This window comes from Anopheles marshallii, chromosome 2 (genome assembly GCF_943734725.1).
Source record: "Anopheles marshallii chromosome 2, idAnoMarsDA_429_01, whole genome shotgun sequence".
In the NCBI taxonomy this organism is placed as follows: Eukaryota; Metazoa; Arthropoda; class Insecta; order Diptera; family Culicidae; genus Anopheles; species Anopheles marshallii.
In genome coordinates this window covers 77,598,509-77,622,152 of record NC_071326.1, presented here as the reverse complement: position 1 = coordinate 77,622,152, position 23,644 = coordinate 77,598,509, and the positions used below count along the sequence as shown (strand labels likewise).

General features: G+C 46.2%; 2 protein-coding genes across 2 annotated transcripts; both read right to left on the bottom strand.

Moving 5' to 3' along the window:
• Positions 1–2,012: 2,012 nt before the first annotated feature.
• On the bottom strand, positions 2,013–11,532 carry LOC128710312 (serine/threonine-protein kinase BRSK2). Its single transcript, XM_053805363.1, has 13 exons — positions 11,323–11,532; positions 10,582–10,667; positions 10,322–10,462; positions 6,367–6,517; positions 6,063–6,278; positions 5,775–5,974; positions 5,231–5,586; positions 4,973–5,146; positions 4,723–4,881; positions 3,435–3,601; positions 2,996–3,352; positions 2,348–2,478; positions 2,013–2,088 (listed from the first exon to the last, which is right to left on the bottom strand). The coding sequence occupies exons 1-13, from the start codon at positions 11,530–11,532 to the stop codon at positions 2,013–2,015; spliced, it is 2,424 nt and encodes an 807-aa protein (XP_053661338.1).
• Positions 11,533–15,836: 4,304 nt separating this feature from the next.
• On the bottom strand, positions 15,837–23,195 carry LOC128719955 (mucin-5AC). The gene is made up of 7 exons (XM_053813598.1): positions 23,175–23,195; positions 22,978–23,094; positions 18,090–18,299; positions 17,932–18,018; positions 17,627–17,780; positions 16,636–17,004; positions 15,837–16,573 (listed from the first exon to the last, which is right to left on the bottom strand). The coding sequence occupies exons 1-7, from the start codon at positions 23,193–23,195 to the stop codon at positions 15,837–15,839; spliced, it is 1,695 nt and encodes a 564-aa protein (XP_053669573.1).
• Positions 23,196–23,644: the final 449 nt, after the last annotated feature.

Sequence of the window (23,644 nt, the reverse complement as noted above, 5' to 3'; positions counted from 1 at the left end):
CGCTTAGCACACTCGCATTGCCGAACGAGTGCGTATATGCCCTAACCCTTACTCTGATACGAATTGCACTATAACTGTGATTTGTTTTCTTAAACGCTGACCTTATCGTATGTACTCGCGCAACGGACATCATCACTACTACGGAAACGGGTGTGAAATGGCAGCAATTAGACTAAATTTTGCACACGTGCTATCCTTCATGTTAGTTTGGTAAGGGTCTTAGGTTTTTAGTTGCGTTTAGTTCTTGCTTCAAAGGTGTATCTTCACCGCGGTTGAGAGAGGATTAGACAAGTTCCCACCGTACTTCTCCAGTCTTCCCCCACATTTCTGGCTAGTCTATTAGTAGTTTCATATTTAGGAGCATTTAAACGCTTTCATTATCATCTCCGTTAGCTACTGTGTCACCATTGAATACCATTGTTTTGTTGTGTTTTGTAAAGCAGTAGGTAGTCGTTTTGTGTGAGTAGTATAGTATAGTACTAGTAGCTTAAGTTTTCTTTTTTCTTTAATCTGCTTTAGCTGCTTACCTCCCACACGGGTAGCTTGTTTTGTTCCTTGACTAGCTTAGATAAAGTATATGGTTCCTTGCTGTATGTTTTTATTTTTCTTCTTCGGCACATGGCGCTCCGCGCACTGTGTTTGCAATGTAATGTAATGACATACCGCATGTCCGAAACTCTCCAAAAGCACTATCCATTCTTCCCAGAGTAGGTTTTTGTTTTGCTTTCTGTAACTCCCGACCATTTTCTGCTACCAACACTTCTCACTTGCTTCTAAGTGCATCTTTCATTTCCATCTTCAGCGTCACAACGATAAGTATGTTGAACGTCTAAAATCGTGAAATCGTTTATCCTTGGACATTCAAGATCAAGTTGGCTGTATTGTACTCCCCATCCGTATTTTTTCTGTTAGGCGTTGTGTTAATATGCTGTCACTTAGTGTCGTAAGCAATGGAACTACCTTATTCGCTCAGCTCTACTAACTGAGCGAGCTCAGCGCGCTCGGAGCAGCTCAAAGTTCAAACGAGCGCCCAAGATTGAACGAACGCGCGAGCGGTTCGCTCAGCTCAATGAGCCAACGTGACCCAGCTTGAAGTTGTCACAAAACGAATTCCAATCCGACTGTGTGTAGGTGTGTGCGTGCGTTATATAATATCGTTCTATACGTTTCAAAAACGCAAAACTCTGTATGGTGTGCCTTTAAACTTCCCATTTAGAATCGCTCATTATGAAGATTTGAATAAGCCTTAAGTATAGCACAGTTTCCTTGTTGCCTGGCATTGCGTACTGCTTGGGGGACGTTTTCTATTCGTTTCTGTTTAAGCTTAAATGAGTTTCTAAAATGAGTTATTCCTGGGACTGTGTCTTATCGTCACGGGGAAAGTATCTCTTATCGTGATGCTAACGTTGACTCGCGATGCGGTTGATACGAAATTGACCATAATACGTAGTTGGGTTGCCAAACATGTGGGCAAAGTTCGTTCGATAGTCTCCAATCCCCCAGCTAGACGGTTCCGGTCCAACGTTCTCTCCACACGGCTAGTATTAAACAGTAGCGATAAGTAGTAGAAATAGCACTAGTAGTTTGTAGTATATGGATTGTTCGTCTGCTGGAACGGTATCGGTTTTTGCCCGGTGGCGTGGTTGACCTCCGTCACACTGACACACCAACCGCAGTGGCGGAGAGGGCGCATGCACCGGGTCACACTGGTGCTTAGCCCGAATAGCTAAAGATGGAAAGGAAGGATGTAGGAAGAAGGCCGCTGAGAAGGCCGTACATGGGAGTGTGAAGCTTTATAGTCAGATCTCCATTTGATTTGCAATCAACTCCATCAGCTCGCCGGTATCGTCAATATCTTCGGCAGTTGCGATCGCGCTCGCATGGTCTGCGTCACCGGTGACGTCCGGACGAGCGGCGATGAGCGGTTCGGCGTTGCGTGTAGGATTCGGTCCGGCTACCTCCACTGGCTCGGGAGGGCCACTGTTCGCTGAATCCTATCAGAGAAATAATTCTCATACCAGCGCACTACCGGACATGGCCGCCGGCCGTTCCGTGCTGCGTTCCCGCTCACGTTCCGTGGATTCCGAGCTAAAAGGAAATCAAGGGGTAAACAGATAAGAGCAGTGAAGTTTAAGCACGAAGTGACGTGCGATGAGCTAAATACACTAAAATGTTTAGATTTTTTTTGGGCTCCAACACAAAACCTCTCCCAACTGTATCTCCTCCGGTCGGTACAGCACAGCAATACCACGTGTAACAAAGCAACGGAAAAAATATTTGTCTACCAAACAGAACAATAGGCACACAAATGAACTCACACACACACACACACACAGAAGATACGTACCTCGAGCGTACGGTTTTGATTTCGATTTCATCCGATGATACGGAGTTCTTGTTGGACGAGGTGGCCGACGATCGGCGCGTCTTCCCAATGCTGGTCGTATCGTAGAACGTTTCCTGCTCGATGTCAGACTCCTTCTAAAGTCCAATGCGTGTGACAGTGCCAGTGATGGTACACACACACACACACACATACACGTGGAAGCAGCCGCGTGCGAAACGGGGTAGGGTGCCGGAACATCCCGGAACGGTCACAGATCACAAGTGGGTGGTATGTTTGTATGGTGTGGATGGAAGGGCGTGGTATTTTGGTCCGGCCAATTAAATCCGTACAGTGTGGAGAATGAAACAGGAGGTCCCAGAAAAAAAAGGTTAACAAACAAACAAAACCAATGGATAAAAAGCATGCATTAGAAGCAGCGAATGCGCACTGAGCAGAAAGGAAGGACGAAAGTTAGATAGAGCAGCGGCAAAGGTGGAAGAACAGATGGGCACTGAGCGGAAAACGGAAGCCGGCAGGACAAGGTTACAAACTAACGCACACAGCGCACCCACCCGTTCGAGTGAGTGCCAGGGTGAGAGTGCCTTCCGAACGACCCAGGACCCGCAATCGGGATCAAACGCATATGCCAGCGCATTATGCTCTACTTACGTGTTTGTTGTAGTTGATGCGATCGCTAGAATCGGACCCACAGGATATACTTTCGGCCACGCTGTTTGCCACCTTGTTGTTGTGCTGGTTCGTCGGGCTACTCAGCGCGGGATAACGCTTGGAGCAGACCTGCGCCTGTATGTGCTCACAGATTCGCCGGAACCGGCGTATATTGCCGGAGATCAGCGTAAACGTAATGGCGAACAGCATGTCACCGACGTCACCCTGCTTGCAGATCGTATTGATGTCGACCTGTATCCGGACGTGCCGCTGGAACATCGTCGGCCCGGTACCACCCCGCTTGTACTCCACACGGAAAGACATTGGCGAAAGGACGCTATGCGATAGCTCAGTCATCTGCAAAATCCGGATGGGTTACGGAACTTGTTAAGGCCAGCGGCACTTCTTCCACATGCAATCATAACCCGCTTTTACCTACCGATAGAAAGGCATGGATCAGGTGAGCTTTAACCGTCGCTAGCGGTTTGCCCTTCACTAATACTGTGAACGTTTCGTCCTTTTCGGTCGTCATCAGGTTCCCGAACCAAGACTTTTTCGTCAGCTCCGGCGATGACTCCGGAGTAAGATGCACTTCTTCTGTGGATACTGATGAGTGGACAATACGTGAATGTTAAGGCATTTTACTAAACATGTATGTCTTCTACTCTTCAAAAACAAGACTTCTTAAAGTGGAAGCTCTGAACAAATTTAGTATAACTTAAGGTCTTCAGAACGCACTAGTGTTGGGGTCAAAAGTCAGCACTGACAACATTGTTGTTGAGATACTCGTTAGGGTTTTGGCTGACAATCAGTCTTTGTGTCTGAGGAAACTTCTCTACTTATAACACCTGTCGCGACGAACGAACCTGGGACTTTAGAGAACTTACATTGTTCCAGTACGCCTCTAATACATGGACTTTGTCCAAAACTGTAGAAACCCTCTTAGGCCTCTTAAACCTCGCCCTAGACAGTAAGATACTTTTGACTACTTAACGCTTTTTAGCCCCGTTTTTGTGAAAGTATAGACTTCATTGGGATAGTCATGTCATGAGAATAACACCGGACCCACCCGGCCTATTAGGTAGTCCACATGAACCGTGGAGGTGTGGTAGGCCCAAATTGAGATGAAATAATGATGGCGTTGAGGCGTCTGCCCGGATGGTCGGGATAATGGATTGGCAGTCAACGGAACTCGACCGCGAGGGGTTTAGAGGACTCCTGTAGCAGACCAAGACCGAGAAGCGGTTGTAGCGCCTTATAAGTAAGTAAGTGGTGTTGGGTGGATCTGATTAGGATTAATGACTCTGGATGTATGAATCTGAATCTCTATAGCAAAGATTCATAAATCATCTAAGATTTATGCATCCTCAATAATTAATCTCATTGAGGCAGGGTCAGATCATCCACCACACGAACTAAGTAGATGTGGGAGACTTAGAACATTTATAACCTGCACCTGAACAACTTTTCACAACTACCAAACCCTAAGGTGTCTCAACTGTCATTCCGCTGAGGACTGATACCGGTAAAGATTAATTAATCTCTGAGGATCTATTGAGAGTCCTCACTTACTCCTCACTAAAAATTCGTATGAATGACTCTACTCATAAGATTAATTAAGTACAACCCCAGAACGTCCACGGTTAGCATATCGATCCTCATCCCTACACCATGTACTCATTATAACATAATAATAAGGAGCAATAGCAATTAATGACACTACTTACTTTGCATTTTTCTACGATGAAACTTCGGACTTCCTAGGAAACTATTCTTAATGTTCGTCAGTCGAGTCTTCCACAGCTGGCTGCCGGTAGTAACGGCCTGCAGCTGTTGTGGACTGCCCAGTATCGGCGAGCCCGGGATGGCATTGATTGATGATGTCACTGAAAGATGACAGAAAATGGGGAGGGGGTGGACCATGTGAGCATATGTTGTGCTGTGATTCTTCCCTGTTACCTGTTGAGAGGTACTCACTGTTGTTGGAGTCAGTTTCCGAAAACAGACCAACCGTTACGGCCGGACCGGAGTTTGCCCGATGGTGGACCGGCGAGGAGGAATCGATGACCTGCGACTTGGTGCTGCTTCTTGGCGAGTAGTTGGAGTGTCGGTTCGAGGCGGCATTCGGCGATGATGGTGGATGGAGTTGATCTGCAAAATGCAAAAAGAGCATTGCGGAATGTTAATCGCTGGCGTGGAAGTCAGGGCCCTCGCATCTGCATCCGGTTGACGTACTCAGTGGTTGCGAGGAGTTGACCACGACACCGCGCGTTGGACTTTGATATGAGCTACGTGACAGTGGAACCGACGACGGTGACCGACGGCTGCCACTGCTGGTGCTGCCACTGTGACTACGATGGCCGTTGTTGAACGTCTGCCGCCGTGAGGTTAGCGGTGAACCCTCACTGATCTGTCCGTACGAAAGACTGCTGCTGCCATTGATTCGGCACGTATCGAGCCGTTTCCGGGGCGGGTCGGCGATCTCGATGATGTCGTTGCGCGGTCTCAGCACGTCCTCTTCGTCCTCGATTGCCGGTCGCCGTCGTTTCCGGTCCAGCAGCAGGAAGTAAATCACCTTCTCCGTATTGTGGCTGCGCGGAGCGATGGTTGCAAAACAAACAAATAAAAATACACGTCGCTATTGATTAATTTCCCCCGTTTTTTTTTTTTTTTGCATACATTCGGGCGCTGCCTACGGTTCTTCGACATTCGGACGAAACTTCCCTGGCGAACAGCCAGCAAATCGAATCAACTACCGTGCTTGACCTCATTTACTTACTGTGGGCTAAGCAGTTCCTGTATCAATTTGTCCTTCTCCTTGAAGCAACCGAGCGAACAGATGGCATTCAGCACGTCCGTGTCGACGGAGGACGCGTTCGGGATGACGTGCGTCTGGACTACCTCCATCATGGGCAGTTCCAGCTCCAGCTCACCCTTCCCACCGGCAGTCACCCACGGATGTTTGTTGATTTCGGCCAACTGGTGAGAGTAATAACAGTCCAGAAAACGGGGGGGAAACAAACATTATTGCCAGGAAAACACAGCCTAGACCACACGGTCTACTTACAGTCAGCCGCTTTTCCGGGTTCACCTCTATCATGCCCTTCAGCAAACTCTGGCAGTCCGGCGGCACAAAGTGTGGTATGTGAAACACGCCTCGTTTCACCTTTTCCAACAGCTGCCGCAGGTTATCATCGTCGAACGGTAGTGCACCGACCAGCAGCGCGTACAGTATTACTCCGCAGGACCACACATCCGCCCGGCGGCCATCATACTTTTCGCCCTACGATGATCCACGCGATACGATCAAGGTTAGCAGAGGTTCGCCCCTCCATTTTTCTGCCCCCCCAGTGGAGTGCAAAATTACTTACCCGAATCACCTCCGGACAAGCGTAGTGTGGCGATCCGCAAGATGTTTCCAACATGGAGCCAGCCGGCTGCAGTGACGCCATTCCAAAATCTGCTATCTTAATGTTATTCTTGTCGTCCAGCAACAGATTTTCCGGCTTCAAATCCCGGTGGCTATCGGGGAAGGTGATATACAGTAGATTGTGAAAGCATGGCGTCAGCAACAAATGAAATGTATCGAGCATCGCTTTCAATACGATCGTGGGAAGAAATTTAATTACGAAATGCAATATTTAAATCCCTTCCCTCAAAATCCCGGCCGATCCAGATGATGCTGCCAATAGTGTCCACAGATGCCGCTGGAGCATAGAGAATAGAATTTTAATGCACCCCCAAAAGCCCCTGAACGCAGCTCTCGGGCTATCGACGACCAGCCCGGAGTGGAAGCCTAATGCTTCACACCTTACGAATGGACACACGCTCCACACGTCTGTGTTGAATCGAGTCTTTTTGGACCACAATCAAAACATTTACAATTTTCCATCTCGTCCCCCAGAGTGCGGCACAAAGTGCCATAAAGTGTAATTTAATTTAATCACAGCCCAAGAGCCGCCCGGTACACGTTGCGGAGGACAGTACTACTACAGCAGCAGACGCCGCCAGACAATGTTTCTCGGTTTTGCGTTGCTGCGAAAGCTGGCTGGAGTTTTGCGTCTCCTTTTTTTTGGTGCTACCCCGGAGTTATGCGGGATATAGCCGACGGTCACGACGGTACCGACAATGGCTCGGAGCGTGCGTCTGTTTGTCGTTTTGCCAAGATTCTTGGCTAACAACGCTTGGGCGCCTGGGAACCGTCACTCTTTGTTTCACATGGTGCTGGAAAATTCCGATACTTTGATTCGGGTTTTTTTGCCTCTCTTTGGTCCTTAGACTGAAGCTTTTCCAGCACCACGCAAGGCACTTGGGTGCCAGTTTCTTTAAACTTTTCTTTGTGACATGTTTCACCCAGCGAACGAAATACTGCTTTCGTCAACCTACGCGCGCATATGCCACGTTGGCTAGCCCACGTGCATTCCGTTTATTGTGTTGCGAACAAAGAAAGAAAGGAAGGCATCATTCTATATTATCGCTCAACTGTAGCATAACACAGCATCTCGTGATTAACACGCCGAAGCACGTCAATGTGATACATTTCTGTTGTTTGTGCTAGCGCCTGAATGTATGCAAGCACGCAAATGTATACACGGCAAGTAAACTTGGCACACGGTCGCCTAGAGATTGAATTAAAAACATATACCGCGAAACGCAAGCAGTAGTGCTTCGGGCAGCCGTATGCGACACATAATGTCACCGACTACAAACCAATCCGACTGACGCCAACCCAGCAGGATAGGATCGTGACGCGTGCTCTTGGAGCTGTGTGTCCTTCTTCAACGGACCTGCCATCCCTGTGTCTTATCGCCAGGGCATGAAGGAATCGAAATTCGATTCGCATTGAAATTATAATTTCCCATCGACCAAATGCTGGGACGATGCTGGACGGACGGTAGGAAGCTAATCCTCTTACAACCCTTTTTGCTTTGAGGGTTGCGTGGTGGGAACATTAGAGTACCGCTGTGGAGATGAAACGTTGTTTCGTTTGCTACAAAAATGGTACGGATGGAGCGGTTAGTAAGCGGATTAAAACAATGTATTGTCGGTAGTGTATGAGGATAGGTCTCGTAGCAGTATTGGTAAAGGCGTTACGCAGCTTTGATCTACACACAACATCGTCGTGCGGGTTCAAATCTAGAAACTACCCGGTGTGTGCCTCGCATACTGAAGAAAGAAGCCTTTTTGTGATGAAGCTTTTTCTAAGATATTTCGCAAAAAGAGAAAAAGGTTTTACTGGTGTTCTTTGTGTTCGATCAATATTAAATGCGAAGCTTTAGTACACTTTCCAAAGATCAAAGTTCAATTTTTACATCAAAGACACTGCCCAAAATTAACCAACCAGCACCTTTTTTTTTTGTCCACCATTCCTCCACCAAACCTTTGGGGTGAAATTTCCTTCGTAATTGTATTAAAAACGTACGCACACTAAATAACAACCAAAAAACGCACCCCCACACAACCACTTTTACAGCATTTTAACTCGCCGAACAACAACAACCCCCCCACGTTCCGTTGCGGTGTGTGTGTGCGAAATCTGCCCCAAAAATTCACCCAAAGATGTTACGGACAACACGTAATTGGCCAAATTTCAACGTTGTCGTCGTTCCTCTTCCCACCCCCAAAAAAAACTAATCGCGCACCGAGATGACCTCCGGCCCCACACCCACGCGAGCCACATCGTCAAACGTCACTGCACATCGTCCCACGGAGTTTGGGGCAAAATTCACCCGATGCCGGAACGAAAGGAAGGACAACGATAAAGATACGCTCAACAAGTGCCTATTTTTTTTATGGGAAAATCTCAATTGGACTCCTTTTTGGAATGGTTTTGTTTGTTTCTCGTTGTTTTTTTTTCCTTCGTTATTCGACGCCTTCCCGCTCGGTGTTGATGCTTTCGCTTTTACGATCGATAAACGATCGCACAAAACGCGCAACGTTGCGCGTTAAATCCTGCGGTTTATTCGTGAGTCGCTTGCAATGGCTTTCGTTTGTTTGTTTCTTTTTTTTTTCGTTGCTGTTGTACCTTTCTCCCACCCCATTAGCAACGGCACGTTGACCAGCACGTTAGGCATTGGGAGGCATAAGGACCTGCGACAAGTGCGAATCATAAATCAATTATTCAACCAGCGGCACACGGGGGACGGTGACGCGAGCGGGCACGTAACACTCGTCTACCCAACCACCGGTCACGACCACGGCACTGTGTTCGGCATCCCGGACATCGACCGGCTGCCTTTACTTCCGGGCACGACATATGATCTCACTGTTTATGCAAAGCACTGCCAAAGTACAGGCTTTTCCCGTGCGCTGCAAAACATTTTATGGGCCAGCGCAGGCAATTCGGCACAATTTCTTTACCTCACGGTTGTGTGCAATGTTGGGTGAGTCTGATTCAGATTCATGAATCTTAATAAATGAATCTAAATCTCTATCTCGAAAGATACCTCTGCTCCCGTCATCAGTTAGCAAAAATGGACCCAACGGTACAGGCTTTAAGGGTCTTGAGTCGCCACTGCTCTGATGATTCCTTTCGGAAGTTGATTCCTGACATGGTTCCCTCTTCATTTAAGTCTCATATGAATATGACTCCTCAATTTCGGTTCATTTGAATGAATCTTCTCAAAAGATTTGCTAAGCACAACACTAGTTTTGAGACACCCATGCTGAGTGTGGTGCGAGGTTGGTTGTCCATGCACTTTTGCCAGCAACGAGAAATCGAGCACTTCCAAACTAAAGCTATTCCCTTCACGATGCTAAAAACTGCAACAAAACGCTTTTGTCTGACATATGCGGACCAAGGAAACCCTTTTTGGGAGTGCTGTGCTGTGCGCATTACATAATGTCAGGCGCTTTCGAAGTTAACTACGTGCTGTAGGGCACGAGCGGCAAGGGTTGTGTGTGTGTTTTTTTTTTCTGTTGGGAGCGATATTGGCACAATCTGTTGTGCCATTTGAAGGGCGCTACGACCATCCATCGTGCTATCCCGCAAACCACACCAAAGGTGTCGCAAGCTGTCCCGCAATGGATGGAAGGGTGAAAAAAAAAACACCGAATGGTCAACACATTGTGCACCTGGTCTGTGTCGTAAGCACCGTTGTAAGGATTCACGACCACACCGGGAGTTGGCATGGGGGATATCTTCAGTTGGCTTCCGCCAATGCCAAGCTGTTTCCTCGTGGTGATTCAGTTCCCGCAGAACAACGTAACGCATCGTCCTTTCCGTCATCTGTTTCTAGCTGTAGCACACAATATGTTTCACCGAACGCACCCGGGGAGGGAAAAAAACACAAAGCAAGCGCTACAACACCTTAATGAGATACTTACCATATCGAGTGCGAATGGCAAAAGTCCAGGGCGGAGATGATCTGGCGGAAAAACTTTCTCGCCTCCTTTGGCGTTAGGCGGCCCTTCTTTACGAGATAGTCAAACAGTTCACCACCGGACACGTGCTCCAGTACGAGATATCTGCGCGAGATGTAAATCGACGGTGTTGCGAAGGCATTAACCGGAAAGTAGAAAGATGCTAATTAGGGGGGGGAGGAGCGAAGGGCGATGCCCGGTCTGGGGCATCTTCCTATACTTACAGGTATTTTCTGTTTTCGTACACATCCGTTAGCCCGAGGACGTGTGGATGGTCGATTAGCTTCATGATGGCAATTTCTCGCTCCACCTACAGCCGCCAAAGATGGTGGGTGGGCCCGGTTTTGAAAACAAAAAAGAAACGAATGGCGAAAAGGACGCATCCCAAGCGAGGGTTTCGCGATATTGGATCGGAGAAATTCCAAATGATCAAAAGCAGGCAAAAGGTATGCAACCCGCATAGCAAGGTAACAACATGACATCGAATCAGCATCACCCGATCGCAGCAGGCAAAGGAGCAGTATAGGAGCAGTGGTAGGAGTAGTAGCAGCAGTAGTAATAGTGGTAGTAGTAGTAGTAGTAGTAGTAGTAATAGTTGAAAGAAGAGAAAAGAAATAGGATAAGAGAATTAATTAAAGTTTCAACTCGCTGCACGTTCGCTGTTCATCCGTTCGTCCACGGCCGGGTGTTTCATGGTGCTTCGATGTCCGACAAGAAGCCCCGCAGTTGCTCGTGCTTGGGACACTCTCCGCACGCAAAAAAAAAGCGGTGGTGAGTAAACAGAAAACTTCTTTTCTTCGCTTCGCATATGCTTGCTTCTGCACTAGTTCTTGTACCGAAGTTCACCGCGGTCCAATATACGTAGACCTGCGGCATCCCCAGGACGTGCACGAAACATCCGGCCGCAGACAACAAAGAGTGAACGAACGTTTTGGGAGGAGGGATGTTCCGTGTGTTGCCATTACTTTCATCAGCACCGACTCGCTGAGCTTCTCCCGGTTAATAATCTTGATCGCCACCTTCTTGCCGAGTACGCAGTGTACACCGAGCTTCACCAGACCGGTCTGGCCCTTGCCGAGCGTCCGCTCGAGCCGGTACGGGCCCACGTACTGGTGGCCCTCGGTTGTACCACCCGTGCTGGGTGTTGCATTTTCTTTCTGCACTTCGCGACTCATCGTTGGGTTCTTTTTTGCTTTTCCCCCTACCGCTTACTAGCAGTTACTACCGGGGGGGGGGGGGGGGAGGTCCTGGTAAACCTTCCGGTCGACGACCAACTCGGACGAGGAACGGAGAGATGGTGATATCCTGGGTCGTGGGGATTTCCCTGCGATGCACAGAACCAACTCTCAGCAATGTTGGACGCACATCACAAACGCCGTACGTGGTGCGGTGTAGCGTCACGTATGCATGGCGCACTTCTGGCCACTAAGGGTGTTATATCCTTCGGAAACAAAAACTCGCGGAACTCACTGGGCACTGGACCTGTTATGTCCACATACACACACACACTTTCTCAGACACACGCGGACTACACCAAACTCTGCTGATGTTTAGCTTGAGTTCGTTTGAGACATTCAGCGGGGACACCGTGCACAGTTGTCCTTTTTCCGACTGCTTGAACCTTCCGATTTCGTTCTTGCCCCCACGCACTCACGTCTAACACTACGGCTATCGTTGTAGTGGCTATTGATTCCTGCTAGCCAACGAGAACTACGCAACCATGCTACTGCAACTGGGCAGCTTTCGCACACTCGCAACACATCCTTTTGCTGCCCCGAAGGCATTCGCTTCGCGTTGGCCAATTCCTTCCCGAAGCAGCGTTTTCCAGTAATGGTAGAGGCAAATACGTTTAGCCTCCGAGTGGGAACACCGACCGAGATTTATGCACACACTTCACGGCACGTGAAACGAGCAATTTCGCCGTGTTTTTTTTTTTCCGCCCATACACGCTCACGCTCGCACACGTACGCATGCACGCACACGTACACGCCCACAGCGCACGGAGCACGGCTTCACAAAGAACTGGCCAATGTGTGTGCACACACACAAACACACACACACACACGGTAGAGGTGGGGAGGACCGTGAAAGGAACGTTTTCGAGGCCCGTTTTACACCGAAAACCCCCGTTTCGGTTGTACCTCTGGCTGCATCTGCACACACCAAAACCCGCAATCGATTTGCGCGCTCCCGCCCTCCCCCTCCCCGCTCAAGCCACGGAGTGTAAGGTCGTTGTAAAAATTTCTTCCGCACACACGGCACGGCGAGTAGGATGTTCAAATTAAAAAAAAAAGACCGGAGCCCCACACACAAGACTGCGTTTTGTGACTGCTGCCGCGACACACTACCACGCGAACGGTGGAACGTAACGCTCCGTTTTTTCGCTACACCATTCCGTTAAAGAAAAATCGATACATCTCACGCGGTTTTCCGCCGCGGCTCACCACCGTGCTGGTGTGAGAGCCCACTTTTTTCCGTTTCGCTCACCACGCGCGGGTGAGCAGCCTCGGTGGGTGCGTGCGCGCATGTGCGCCCGTGCACGTTCTCACCGCTCACTTAGATTTCGCTTCGTGCAGTTTTGACAGGAAGCGCAATTTTTTTGTAGATGCCTTTGCTAAACAGTTACTCATACAGCCAACACCGTACGGGGGTCGTCCTGGCGTAAGGGTGTGTGCGTTTGTTGTTGCTCTCCGTGGGAGGTAGGGGGGGGGGGGGGGGGGGGGGGGTTTACACAAAACGTCAAGTGTCTTCGGTGACTGGGTTTTTGGTAAATAAGAAGGGGGTTGTAAGTTTTAGGGATGATTCATCATCGGCGGTGGGTCATCTTCGCATGATGTAAATGGTGCTCTGTTGCGATTAAAGCGACACGAAATGTAATGAAATTATTAGAGAAAATAATTGAATTATGTTAAACAATACAATCCAACAGCAAGAGCGAGCGTTTACCGTTTTTCGTTAAGGTACAGCTCGGTCTGTATACACCTTGACTCGCTAAACGGTTTGAAATACTTATCACCAAATTAAACAATTATTTATTTTTACATATTATTCAAATAATCTATGCTGGAAAAAAAATATCCTTGATGAAACAAAGATTTGTGCTGCAAACCGTGCCAAGGATTACGGTGACCAGCGTGACTGATTGCCGCTATTAGCCGCACAATGCGTTACCGTACGCCCCGTTTCTAGCAGCGCAAAAGATTAAAGAGCATTTAATTGCTCCGTGCCTGCATGCATTTAGGCGGCCAATCCAAAATCCCCGCTCGGTAAATGTGTTTGAAGTAGGGATTACACCATTTATCGCTGTGGTTGTTTGTTGTAAGGTTAACGAATGTATTTCAAATAATTTTAATTAAATAGTAAATTTTTAGATAAATTATCTATTCTTACATATATTTTTTTTAGTATCAGGCAATACACATTTTAAAAATAAAAAAAAAGGGCCATTGCGTGTAATTTTGTTCAGAAAATTTAAAATTTTATACACAGATTGCATACATTTAGGCGCATTATTACGATTATAGCATTTCTTCATGAAATTTGCATGTTTTTCGTTAGTCTTTACTTTAAAAATAATGTCAAATTCGTTTGATATGAAACGACTAAAAAAAAAACAATCATAAAACACTCGGATTCTTTCGGATGCTCGGTGTCTTGCCGATTAAAATGACCGGGCAGTTCCTCCTCGGGTTTCGGTATAAGCTTTATTTTGACCGTCTTCACGCGTTCGGGTTTTTTTGTTTTCTGTGTTTTATATATCAAAATAAAATTTATAAAATAGCTAAATATAAATATATCATTCCATACACGTGCCCTCATGGGTCCGGATGTGTGCTGGTGTGCGGTTTTCCCCTGGCACATTCTGCACACCCTGAGCCAACGCAACAACTACGCCAACAATAGCAAATATGAACCGTTCTATCATTCAAACGCCTTTTGTACTACGAACCTGCTAAACAATCGGTCACTGCAATTTCCACTCCCAAAAAACACTTATCCTTGCATTATTGCCTTACAACCATCACCGATCTCCGGCGTCGGTTGTAATTCTAAGCCCTTCTTTAGCGTAACGGAAGCAGGACTGTGCAACGGGGGATGAAATCCAAAATGGTCGCGAGTATGTGTGTGTGTATATATATATATATTTTTCTTTCTCTTAAATAACTTTCATTTGCCCACACGATAGCCACATTCCACAAGCGTACGATACAGCTGCTTTGCGCCACTTTTAAAATCACCTTCCAACACCTGCTCGGTTTGACCCTTCAACCAGCTATAAACGCGCCCTGTTGCCCATCGCTAAACGTTCGCTTCGCTTCGGGGGCGCACTTAGCGGGCAAAACAATAACAATCGAAAGATGCCAATATCGCTACCAGCAGTCCGATCCGTGCGAAGGTTTGATGTGTTTAATTTTACGCTCACGGTACACGTGCCAAGGGGGTTCTGATCAGTGTAAATATAAGTGCGTTTTGCGCACACGTGTGGATATAGCTTTGCTTCGTTTGGCTTCACGCGCCATCGCTGTTCAATCATGGCCTGTCAAGCTATAATTCATACTGGCGTAACAACACATCGACAAGCACAAAGGTCTTAAATATTCCTTATGCTTCTTTTAACAACCCGCAGGCATGATATCGTAGCTTGATCGCTTCGACCCCAGAAATGCATTACAAACAACGCCATAAAGCATCAAGCTAAACCTAGCCAAACATTTCTCTCGTTCTCTCGTTCTCTCTCTCTCCCTCTGTCTCGATCACGCTGGTAACTTCACATTTGTGATACACAAAATTAACCCTTCGTAGGGTGATGACGCTTGTGCGGGGTTTTAAATCGAATACCGTAAGGAACGACTGCTGACAATTTTTGTATCCTTCCCTCTAACTCTCATTCTATCTTTCTCTCTCTCTCTCTCTCTCTCAATCTCTGGAAACAGAACACCGAACGAACTTGTTTTACAAAAAAAAACTTAAAATCTGACACCGAAAGCACATTATGCTGGGGGATACGTTTTTGTGCCGATATTATAGCATCTTAGCATTATAGCAAAACTTACTATCTAAACTGCCGCCACCTAGCGGCATCAAAATGGGTTTTTTTGATTGTTTTCTACTAAATGTGTATATGTTTTTTAACCTCCCATTTCTACCTCACGATTTCGAATCAGTTTGAGCGTCTGGTGCAACCCGCCTAGCCTCGTGTGCACCGGTACTATAATATTATCAGCCTATCATCCTAATGAAATCCAACATTTTCCAACACGTTTGGGGTCATTTTAGGGGGGGGGGGGGGGGAGGGGAGGAGGGAGAGGAATACACAATGAAGCTGTCAGTTGGCCCTTTGTATTATTATTGTACCAACTGACAGCTCTCAATCCTCCATCACCATCCAACAGTATGATGAATTTCTGTTCTGTTGATAATAATTTAAAAAAAAATGAACCCATCTCCATCAATCGGACGTTATCGACCGTTGGGGAAGCTATTCCTGCTTCACGGTTCTATTGTTAGCATTATTGCTTGCAACCATTGTTTTGGGGGATGCGTTCGTGTTGGTGGTGTTGCTTCCTTTGCCACCGGCACCTTTCGCCTGCGTGTCCTTCGACGGTGCGTTCCGCTTTTCCGTTGGTCGTCCGTACGCTGCATCCTTGGCGGAGGTCGTGCCGGTCGTAATTGTGGCCGTAGTAGTGGTTATGTCTATCACAATTGATGGAGTACGGACGGGTGCAGCCTTGCTCGCTGTGCTGCCACCCGCACTAGTAGTAGTAGTAGTGATACTGACATTAGTAGCATTACTTGGGACGGTGGTTTTTGAGGTTAGTTTGCTTGGCTTGTCGTCTTTCTTTGGACACGGGCTGGTGCTGAGCGGTGCCGTGGAGGTGGCTGGAGTTACCGTCGCCGTACGACCACCACTTCCGGATGGGCTCTTCTTGGGCGAACCCGTGCTACCAGGCACGGTGGTTGCTAGCGACCTTGAGGAGGCACTCTTCTTGGGAGATGCCTTCGGTGAGGACTCGGGAGTGGAACGGGGTGTTGATCGCATACTAAGGCGACGCCCCGGGCCTGGTGAGTTACCTGCCGATGTTGCACCACCCGTCGCTCCGCCGGACCCGCTAGCACCACCACTTCCGCTGGTAGATCCGAGATAGATGGCGGAACCGGTACCTCCGCTAACACTCAAGTCAACCCGCGACCCGTGTATGGACGGTGGTGCAGAGCCTGCAAAAAAAAAAAGGCGGGAGCTTTAGAGCCGCAGCGGAAGGATAACGAGCACCACGCACCTGTATAGGAATACAACCCGGCCGGGCTGCTTCGAGGACGAAAGGTACTGACGATGCTGCTACTACGCCGGAGCTCCGATATCTCCCCGAGGTCGATTTCGGCCGCGTACTCACCCGCTGCACGTGGGTTTTCGGGATTTCGCGTTGCCCCAGCACTGCCCTGACGCTGGCTCAATGCTTTCGAGCAGCGGGGCGACGTGGGACAGGACTGTGCTCCGCCACCACCACCAGGAGTTCCCACGCTCCTTACCGACAGCTGGGACGAGGTCGAGGGTGACGATGAGAGTGATGTGTTGTATTGCTTTTTGGAAGAGAGGCTCGGTTTTCGCGAAGGTCTCATGCCGCCCCGGGAGTCCGTCCGGCAGATTCCTGCGGATGTAACGTGAGAACTGTGGTTGGAATGTTTGCTCTGCCCTGTGTATTGCAATGAAACTCCTTAACAGTCTTCAATAGTGTTCCTTAGATAACTTCAATGCATACTGTTTGGTGTTTAATTCCTAGACTAAGATGTATAATCGAATGATGATTAGTGATAATGATCCTTACGTCAGTAGTTCCGAACAAAAAGGCAACTACCGTGTTGTGCCTTTGTTTTTTTTTTGTGTTTTCAAGGCGAAACATTATAGCTGCGGTGATTGCCACGTCATGGTAGGGAGGATGGATGATGGATGTCACAGCCATGGAAAGATGTCATAAAAGCAAGCCGAATGAATGAGAGAAGCATTGTGTGCGAAAGCATAGCGTGATGATGCTGGAGGGAGAGAAGCGGTCTGGAAGTAGGCATGGTAAATACAATCATTCGGTAGAAATAGGTCACAAGTTGAACACATGGTCACACATAAGCCTAAAATCTTGTTAAGTTGTGAGAAAACAGCTTGTTTAACTGTGCAAGGAACTGCCACTGTGGAAGTATCTGTGCAGTTGGAAGCAATTTACGATGGCATAATGGGGTGCAGTTATAGAAAATAGCTCTCTGGCCCTATCCACTCACCCGTGGGACAGTCTTTCCCGAACTTGCAATGTCCTTCGCATACTCCCTTGCTTTCCAGCAGCTCTTCGTAATAATCTAAAGCGATGCAACACTGCTCCTTATCCGTCGATTCAAGCGCCAGGCTAGGAAAGCGCTCCTTCAACCGCCTTCGTTCCTGGGATGTAACGAAACGGAAGAAATAATGAACACACGCCCGAAACGATTTATCACGTTAATCAATGTGGGGAAATAAAACTAGGTCCACATCCGATGGTTCCACTCCATTCCAGTGATATCATCTCGTACGTGTCCCGAGATGGTCTTACCTCGATCAGTTTGCTGGTTTCGAAATCCTGCAGCTGATTCTGAAAGCCCAGATTGGGATTAGCTATCGAGCGACCGGCACGTACCACCTGGAAGGAGAGCGAAATGTCTGTATAAGTCCCAAGGTTTCGTGTCTAATTCTCGAACCCGGCCCCGGTACCTTTAAAGCTTCCTTCCAACTTAACGGTGTGACGCACATGATGTAGGCAACGGCCACCGTTACCGACCGGGACATACCGGCCAGGCAGTGTATCAGTACGTTGCCCTCCTTTAGCCGTGCCGAATGGATGAAATCATTGCACACCGAAAAGTATTGCGACAAGTTTTGGTCCGGTTTATCTGCAGCAATCACACACAGGTAATGTTTATCCTAGATGTGGAGCGGGTTGAATAAGATGAAGAACGATTTCATTAAAGCGCATTTAATCATAATCAAATTTTTCTTGCAAATAAGGTTGAGATTCTTTAATACGCCGAAAAGTATGCAATTCTCTGTACTTTATGTCGTACTACGCTTAAATGATTGAAGCATTGCGTACATTCAGGCGTTTTCAATTTACATTTAACGCACTACATCCCGGGAGTACGAAATCGTCATCCAAATGGCATGAAACTTTGTAGTCCTTCTAGAAATGACCCAAAAAGGGGGCTGGGGATAGGGTTAGGACATTAGTTTCCTCATTTGGGCTATCTTGAAAAAAAAAGAATACTCGAAATATATAGAGATGAACAAAAATTCAAATTTTCCCTGCACAATTTTTACTTTTTCTTTATTTTCTTCGAATTTTGTTAGAAAGGTTTTCAACTATTTTTCCGAACTTTAGACACTGCAAAACACTACCTAAAAGACTAAAAATTAACCCACGAAGTGTTCCTGAGACTAAAAGCGCTTTTAAATTATTGTCTGGTAGTAAGGTGTATAAATGGACCCATTTCGTGTAATAAATACAGCTTTTTGAAAACGAGCATGTTGGCGTATGAAATTTTACACGCTAAAACATAATGGGTTAAGACTCTTTAATACGCCGCAAAGTATGCAATTCTCTCTACTTTATTGTATACTACACTTGAATACCTGAAGTATTGCATACTTTTGGGCGTTTGCAGTTTATATTTAAGTTCTTCAACAACCAAACTACATTAAGATCTTTATGAGTAAGTTAGAGTGATATCTTCTCGGAAGACAATACTGCACGACAAGAACGACCAGCTCGACCCATTTAAACCACTTACAATGTAGCTCGCACATACATTTCATGGTAGCTTATGTGTAAAGGTTAATTAAAGGAGGAGAAATTATGACATCCACCTGTCCCGAACTGTGACATTCCTGTACTAGATTAGGATATAATACTCACGCACGACGGTATGTCCCAGGTCTGTTTAAAGACTGGTGATGTGTGTGGGCACTTTCCAAACCGCACACATAATATATCTGCCTATGAACAAAAAGCATTCCGTTTTAAAAAACTTTAGTCCCATGGCAGTACCCTTGGGAGACGAGACCAGCGGTAGAACAGTTGTTCTTTCAGGTTTTCAGCAAGGCCCTTCGCTAGCCTGCTGGTGGTAGAACAATTTTAGCTCTTTGTTCGACCGGTTCGACCCTTATCTCGGAAAACTCTACAGGCGTAATAACCTTACATACGCCGCAAGTTTCCATTGGGCCTCAACCAGCTCGTCGATGATTCACCGCACGAATGTCTCATTTAAGAAAAAAAAAAACGGTCGTGCAATTGCTTGTTTTATCAGGAAAAATGTCGTGACTCCTTCACGGCACGTCGATCGTGTGTTTCGTGTGCGGTGGAAAAAATGGTATTCGCACACGAGAAAATGAAAAAAATGTCGCTTTGGACGATAACCCACATTCTGCGGGGCCCATATAGCATCTGTGTCACGCAAAGTGTTCACGAGCGGAGTATTGATTAGAAGGGAGAAAAACCCGCCTTCCAAAGCCGTAACACGGCAGCTCCTTGAAATGCCACCCAAAAACCGTTTCCCAAACTACTTCCTCAAGTGGTGTTCAAGAAATTGTCGGTTTGCAATTGGGAACAAGCGGATGACATAGCAAAATGTTTGCGGAACTTTGCGAAACCGAAAGGCTGCTCCCATCGTTAATGCGCATCGACTGGCAGGCGGATAGAGGCTTTTTTATTATTAAATTTTGCACTTTATAAACATATCCGTACCGGTCGGTGTTGTGCAACCCCTTTGAACATGACACACGATACGAAGCAAGGCTTTCAAGCGAACAAGATTGATGAACGCTACTTACCGCACAAAGTGGTCAGAATTCTGAGAATTCTGAGCGGAACGGTACGGGAAAGTGGAAAAAAAAACACTTCCCTATGCATTGGATGGTCCCCATTAGACCGAAAGATCCTCAACATACTGGAGAAGAAATGGGGGGGAAAAAAACCATGAGAACGATACGGGATTCTTCCGCTTGGACCACATTGTGTCTTCTTCGTTCGCTTCCATTTGCTGCCATTTTTACATGTGTACGATAGTTCCCCTATCGGGTATTATGGGATTTGTTCTCTTCCCGGGGTGTTTCCATCCGGGTTTGCACCTTTTACATCACATTCGTTGTGGCATTCGTACAAAAGTTTGATCAATGTCCTCAAACCGTGGATGGGGACACATAGTGGTTTGTAGATAACAAAACAGTCTGTTCGATTCAACCAAACAAAAGCCCCGGTCCTCCATCTTGAATATCGGGGTGGGTTCCTCTACCGAACAACTTCTGGTCATAAAACAGAAACAAACTGCGTCTAGCGTTGCTGATGTGTGCTGTAAATCATGCAACGATTTGGGCAATATAGATAAAGACATATCGTCGCGGGATGCCTGACGTCTGGCGGCGATGATGCATTATGTAAAGCTTGTCCATTCACTTAAATGGCCCTCGAATGGGTTCCGTTTTTTTTTTCGAGTGGTACGAACGTAACTAATGAACGTTTCTAGATGCTACCCAGCCGGATTGTTATGAACCTTTCCAAATGCTTTGAGATTTTTGGGACCTTCTCCCGAGGCTTTTACGAAAGTCATTAAATCAGTTTTATCAATTTAAATGCGCTATTTTTAGATATCCCATTCCCATTCTTCAAAGCTTTTCAATTGGTTATTGGGGGATGCAGTAATGGGTTTATTAGTTTATTCCGAGAGAAATATCAAGAGGCATTTTATAGTATAGCTTCCATAATGGATTCAATTGTTAATTAAATTATTAGTACAACTAAATGCAAATGAAATACCGTCTAAAGAGTCATAAAAAAGTAAATTTGTTATTCTTATTGCATACTTTTAGGCTTAATTAAGACGGTTGCGTACAGCAACCCCATTTCTCATCGACCAGAGTAGAACCAGGTGTTTCACGATGTTTACCTCTCCCGCCCACTCAATAACAAGCTTTACCCCAATAACTACAGTAAACATCAGCTGCATGTATTCATGCCCATGCTAATGACAAAATGACGAGCAATAATATTTAATTCATACTCTTCAATTCATGCATTTGCTTCTGTCTCGCGACTTGACCGTTCTCGTGCTGAGCATACATTAATACCTCTTTAGCATAACCTGAGAAAACCCGAGTTGAAACTTATCAAACCGTTCCACAATCACGGTCCCAAATAAAACATTCGCCCTACGAAAACGACTTTTGGCATGAAATAAAACTTTCCACCGTCGACGAAAACTGAAGCAAGAACGACGATGGCGTACCGTTTATCTTACCCATTTACGATCACGTCCATCAGTGGAGGGCCTCTTGGCCGGTGATCAAATAGTTTTTTTTTTTTGCTGTTTGTTTCTTGCTGCTTCTGCTCCTTGCTACGGACACGATAGACAACAACTTTCTCCATAATAATCCATCGCACGGTGGTTATGAATGTTCGGTGTCGTTCGGTTCATTTCCCAGGCTGGATTGTCTCTTCTCACTCTACTGCCTCGCGTTACGGTATTGATCTATTCAGTGAGCTTTTCCCACTCCCAGCGCAGCTTGTTTTCCTAAGCGACCCACATGGTTTCTGGTACGTTTGTTGTTCGATGACGGCTTGCTTTGGCATGGTTTCTTCAATCAATCATACCGTTGATAAGCGTGCGATAATTGTGTCAATTATATTAATTAACGATAAACTACCCGACTATAAAAAGGTAGTAGGTGTTTATAGTTCAACCAGTTAAAAACGGTCAAGTCGTGTGGGATTACTTTAATAAAAATTGATTTCAACATCGTCCAATTTCATTTTTAATTAGTACATAATGCGGATTTCTATTTCTTCATTAACCTAGTAAATAAGTTTTTTTATGGAAATATGTTTCTTAAAAAATAATTAAAAGCGATTATCAAGGGAAAAAAGATTAAATTTGCCTAATTAGTGACATTTAATTTAAAGGTTACTATGAATAAATATTTGTCACATTTTGGGCGCCTAAAGTTATGCCAATTATTTTTTTATTCCTTGAAAAAATGAAATCCTTCCCGGGCCGAACCCTGACCAAACTGACGAGGTCCCAGGTCCCAGAAAAAGGCCTCTTGATTTGTTTTGCTAAATATTTTAGTACTCGCCTCTAAAATAATCACCAATTTATTTGACTTGCCTTGCTTGATTGTTGATAAATGAACAACGAGATAATGAAAATCTTTGCACAATCCTATAAATTTAACGTAAATCGCTTCGTTTTTTTTATTTTCAACGGTGTTCTGCGGGTAACCCTGCAGAATGTTATTGTAATATGAAAATATATTATTATATATTATTGAAACACGTACACTTTACATAAAAAAAAAACATTCATTCCATACTAAACCTCTGATTGTATGATTGATTGTAACGTCCACACAATGGACGTTTAAAAACAAACAGTTGCATACCTTCGGGCGTTTTAATGTAACGCTTTCCCACATCCCACCGTTAGTTACCGTTTGAAATGCTCTTAACAAAGTAAATAGAATCTTAAATTAAAATTGGATGCATCCAAAGATAGCAGTAGGACATTTGGTAGTGGATCAAACTAAAGATATCTCAATCTCAACAATAACTTACTGGATGAAAGCGTCGTGGACTATCGTGGATGGAAACTATGTGCGTGATCCCATATCGATCCAGCTGCTGGTAATCTTTTGAGTCCCTATAGTTGCCAATATACAACCCGGGCATGACCTGTAACACACCGACGTGAAAGAATTAAATCCTCCATTGTACAAAAGTCCCACCTAGAGCAACCTTCAAAGATCGCTTACCTTGTTCATGCCATTTCCCATCTTGCTCTCGTGTACTTCTAAGTCCTGTATACGGTTTTTGATAATAAGCAGTAGTTTGGTTTGATTTCCCAAGGTAGAAACTCCCTTGCTCCCTTACTCTGCTCCAAACCCTCCTTACGTTCTACTGATATTATGAGCACTTTGAGTTGTTAACAAACAAGCAACAACAAGCAACAAACAATTTCAACAAATGGCCGCGTACACTGTTACCTGCCGCACACAGCAAACACACGCCGACGTTGGCCAGAATTGTGGCCGGATCACTTTCACTGCCCGTTTTATGCGTCGTACGACGGATTCACCAATTGATTCATGCTGCGATCCGATCCGCTCCGGTACGGCTTTCCAATTGGGACAGCTGCCCCAGCTCGGGCTCATTGCGGGGTCGTCGTTTGTACCCCGCCGGAAGCACCAACACCACATGCCACTCGTTCACGAACATCGTCCGG

Coding starts and splice junctions, on each gene's coding strand:
- LOC128710312 (XM_053805363.1), bottom strand. CDS start 11,532: ATGAGTCGCGAAGTGCAGAAAGAAAATGCAACACCCAGCACGGGTGGT. Junction 10,668..11,322: donor GCGAGTCGGTGCTGATGAAA/GTAATGGCAACA, acceptor TGGCGGCTGTAG/GTGGAGCGAGAAATTGCCAT. Junction 2,479..2,995: donor GCATCAACTACAACAAACAC/GTAAGTAGAGCA, acceptor GGACTTTAGAAG/GAGTCTGACATCGAGCAGGA.
- LOC128719955 (XM_053813598.1), bottom strand. CDS start 23,195: ATGGGAAATGGCATGAACAAG. Junction 23,095..23,174: donor TGGGAAATGGCATGAACAAG/GTAAGCGATCTT, acceptor GGTGTGTTACAG/GTCATGCCCGGGTTGTATAT. Junction 17,005..17,626: donor CGGGAAAGACTGTCCCACGG/GTGAGTGGATAG, acceptor TTACATCCGCAG/GAATCTGCCGGACGGACTCC.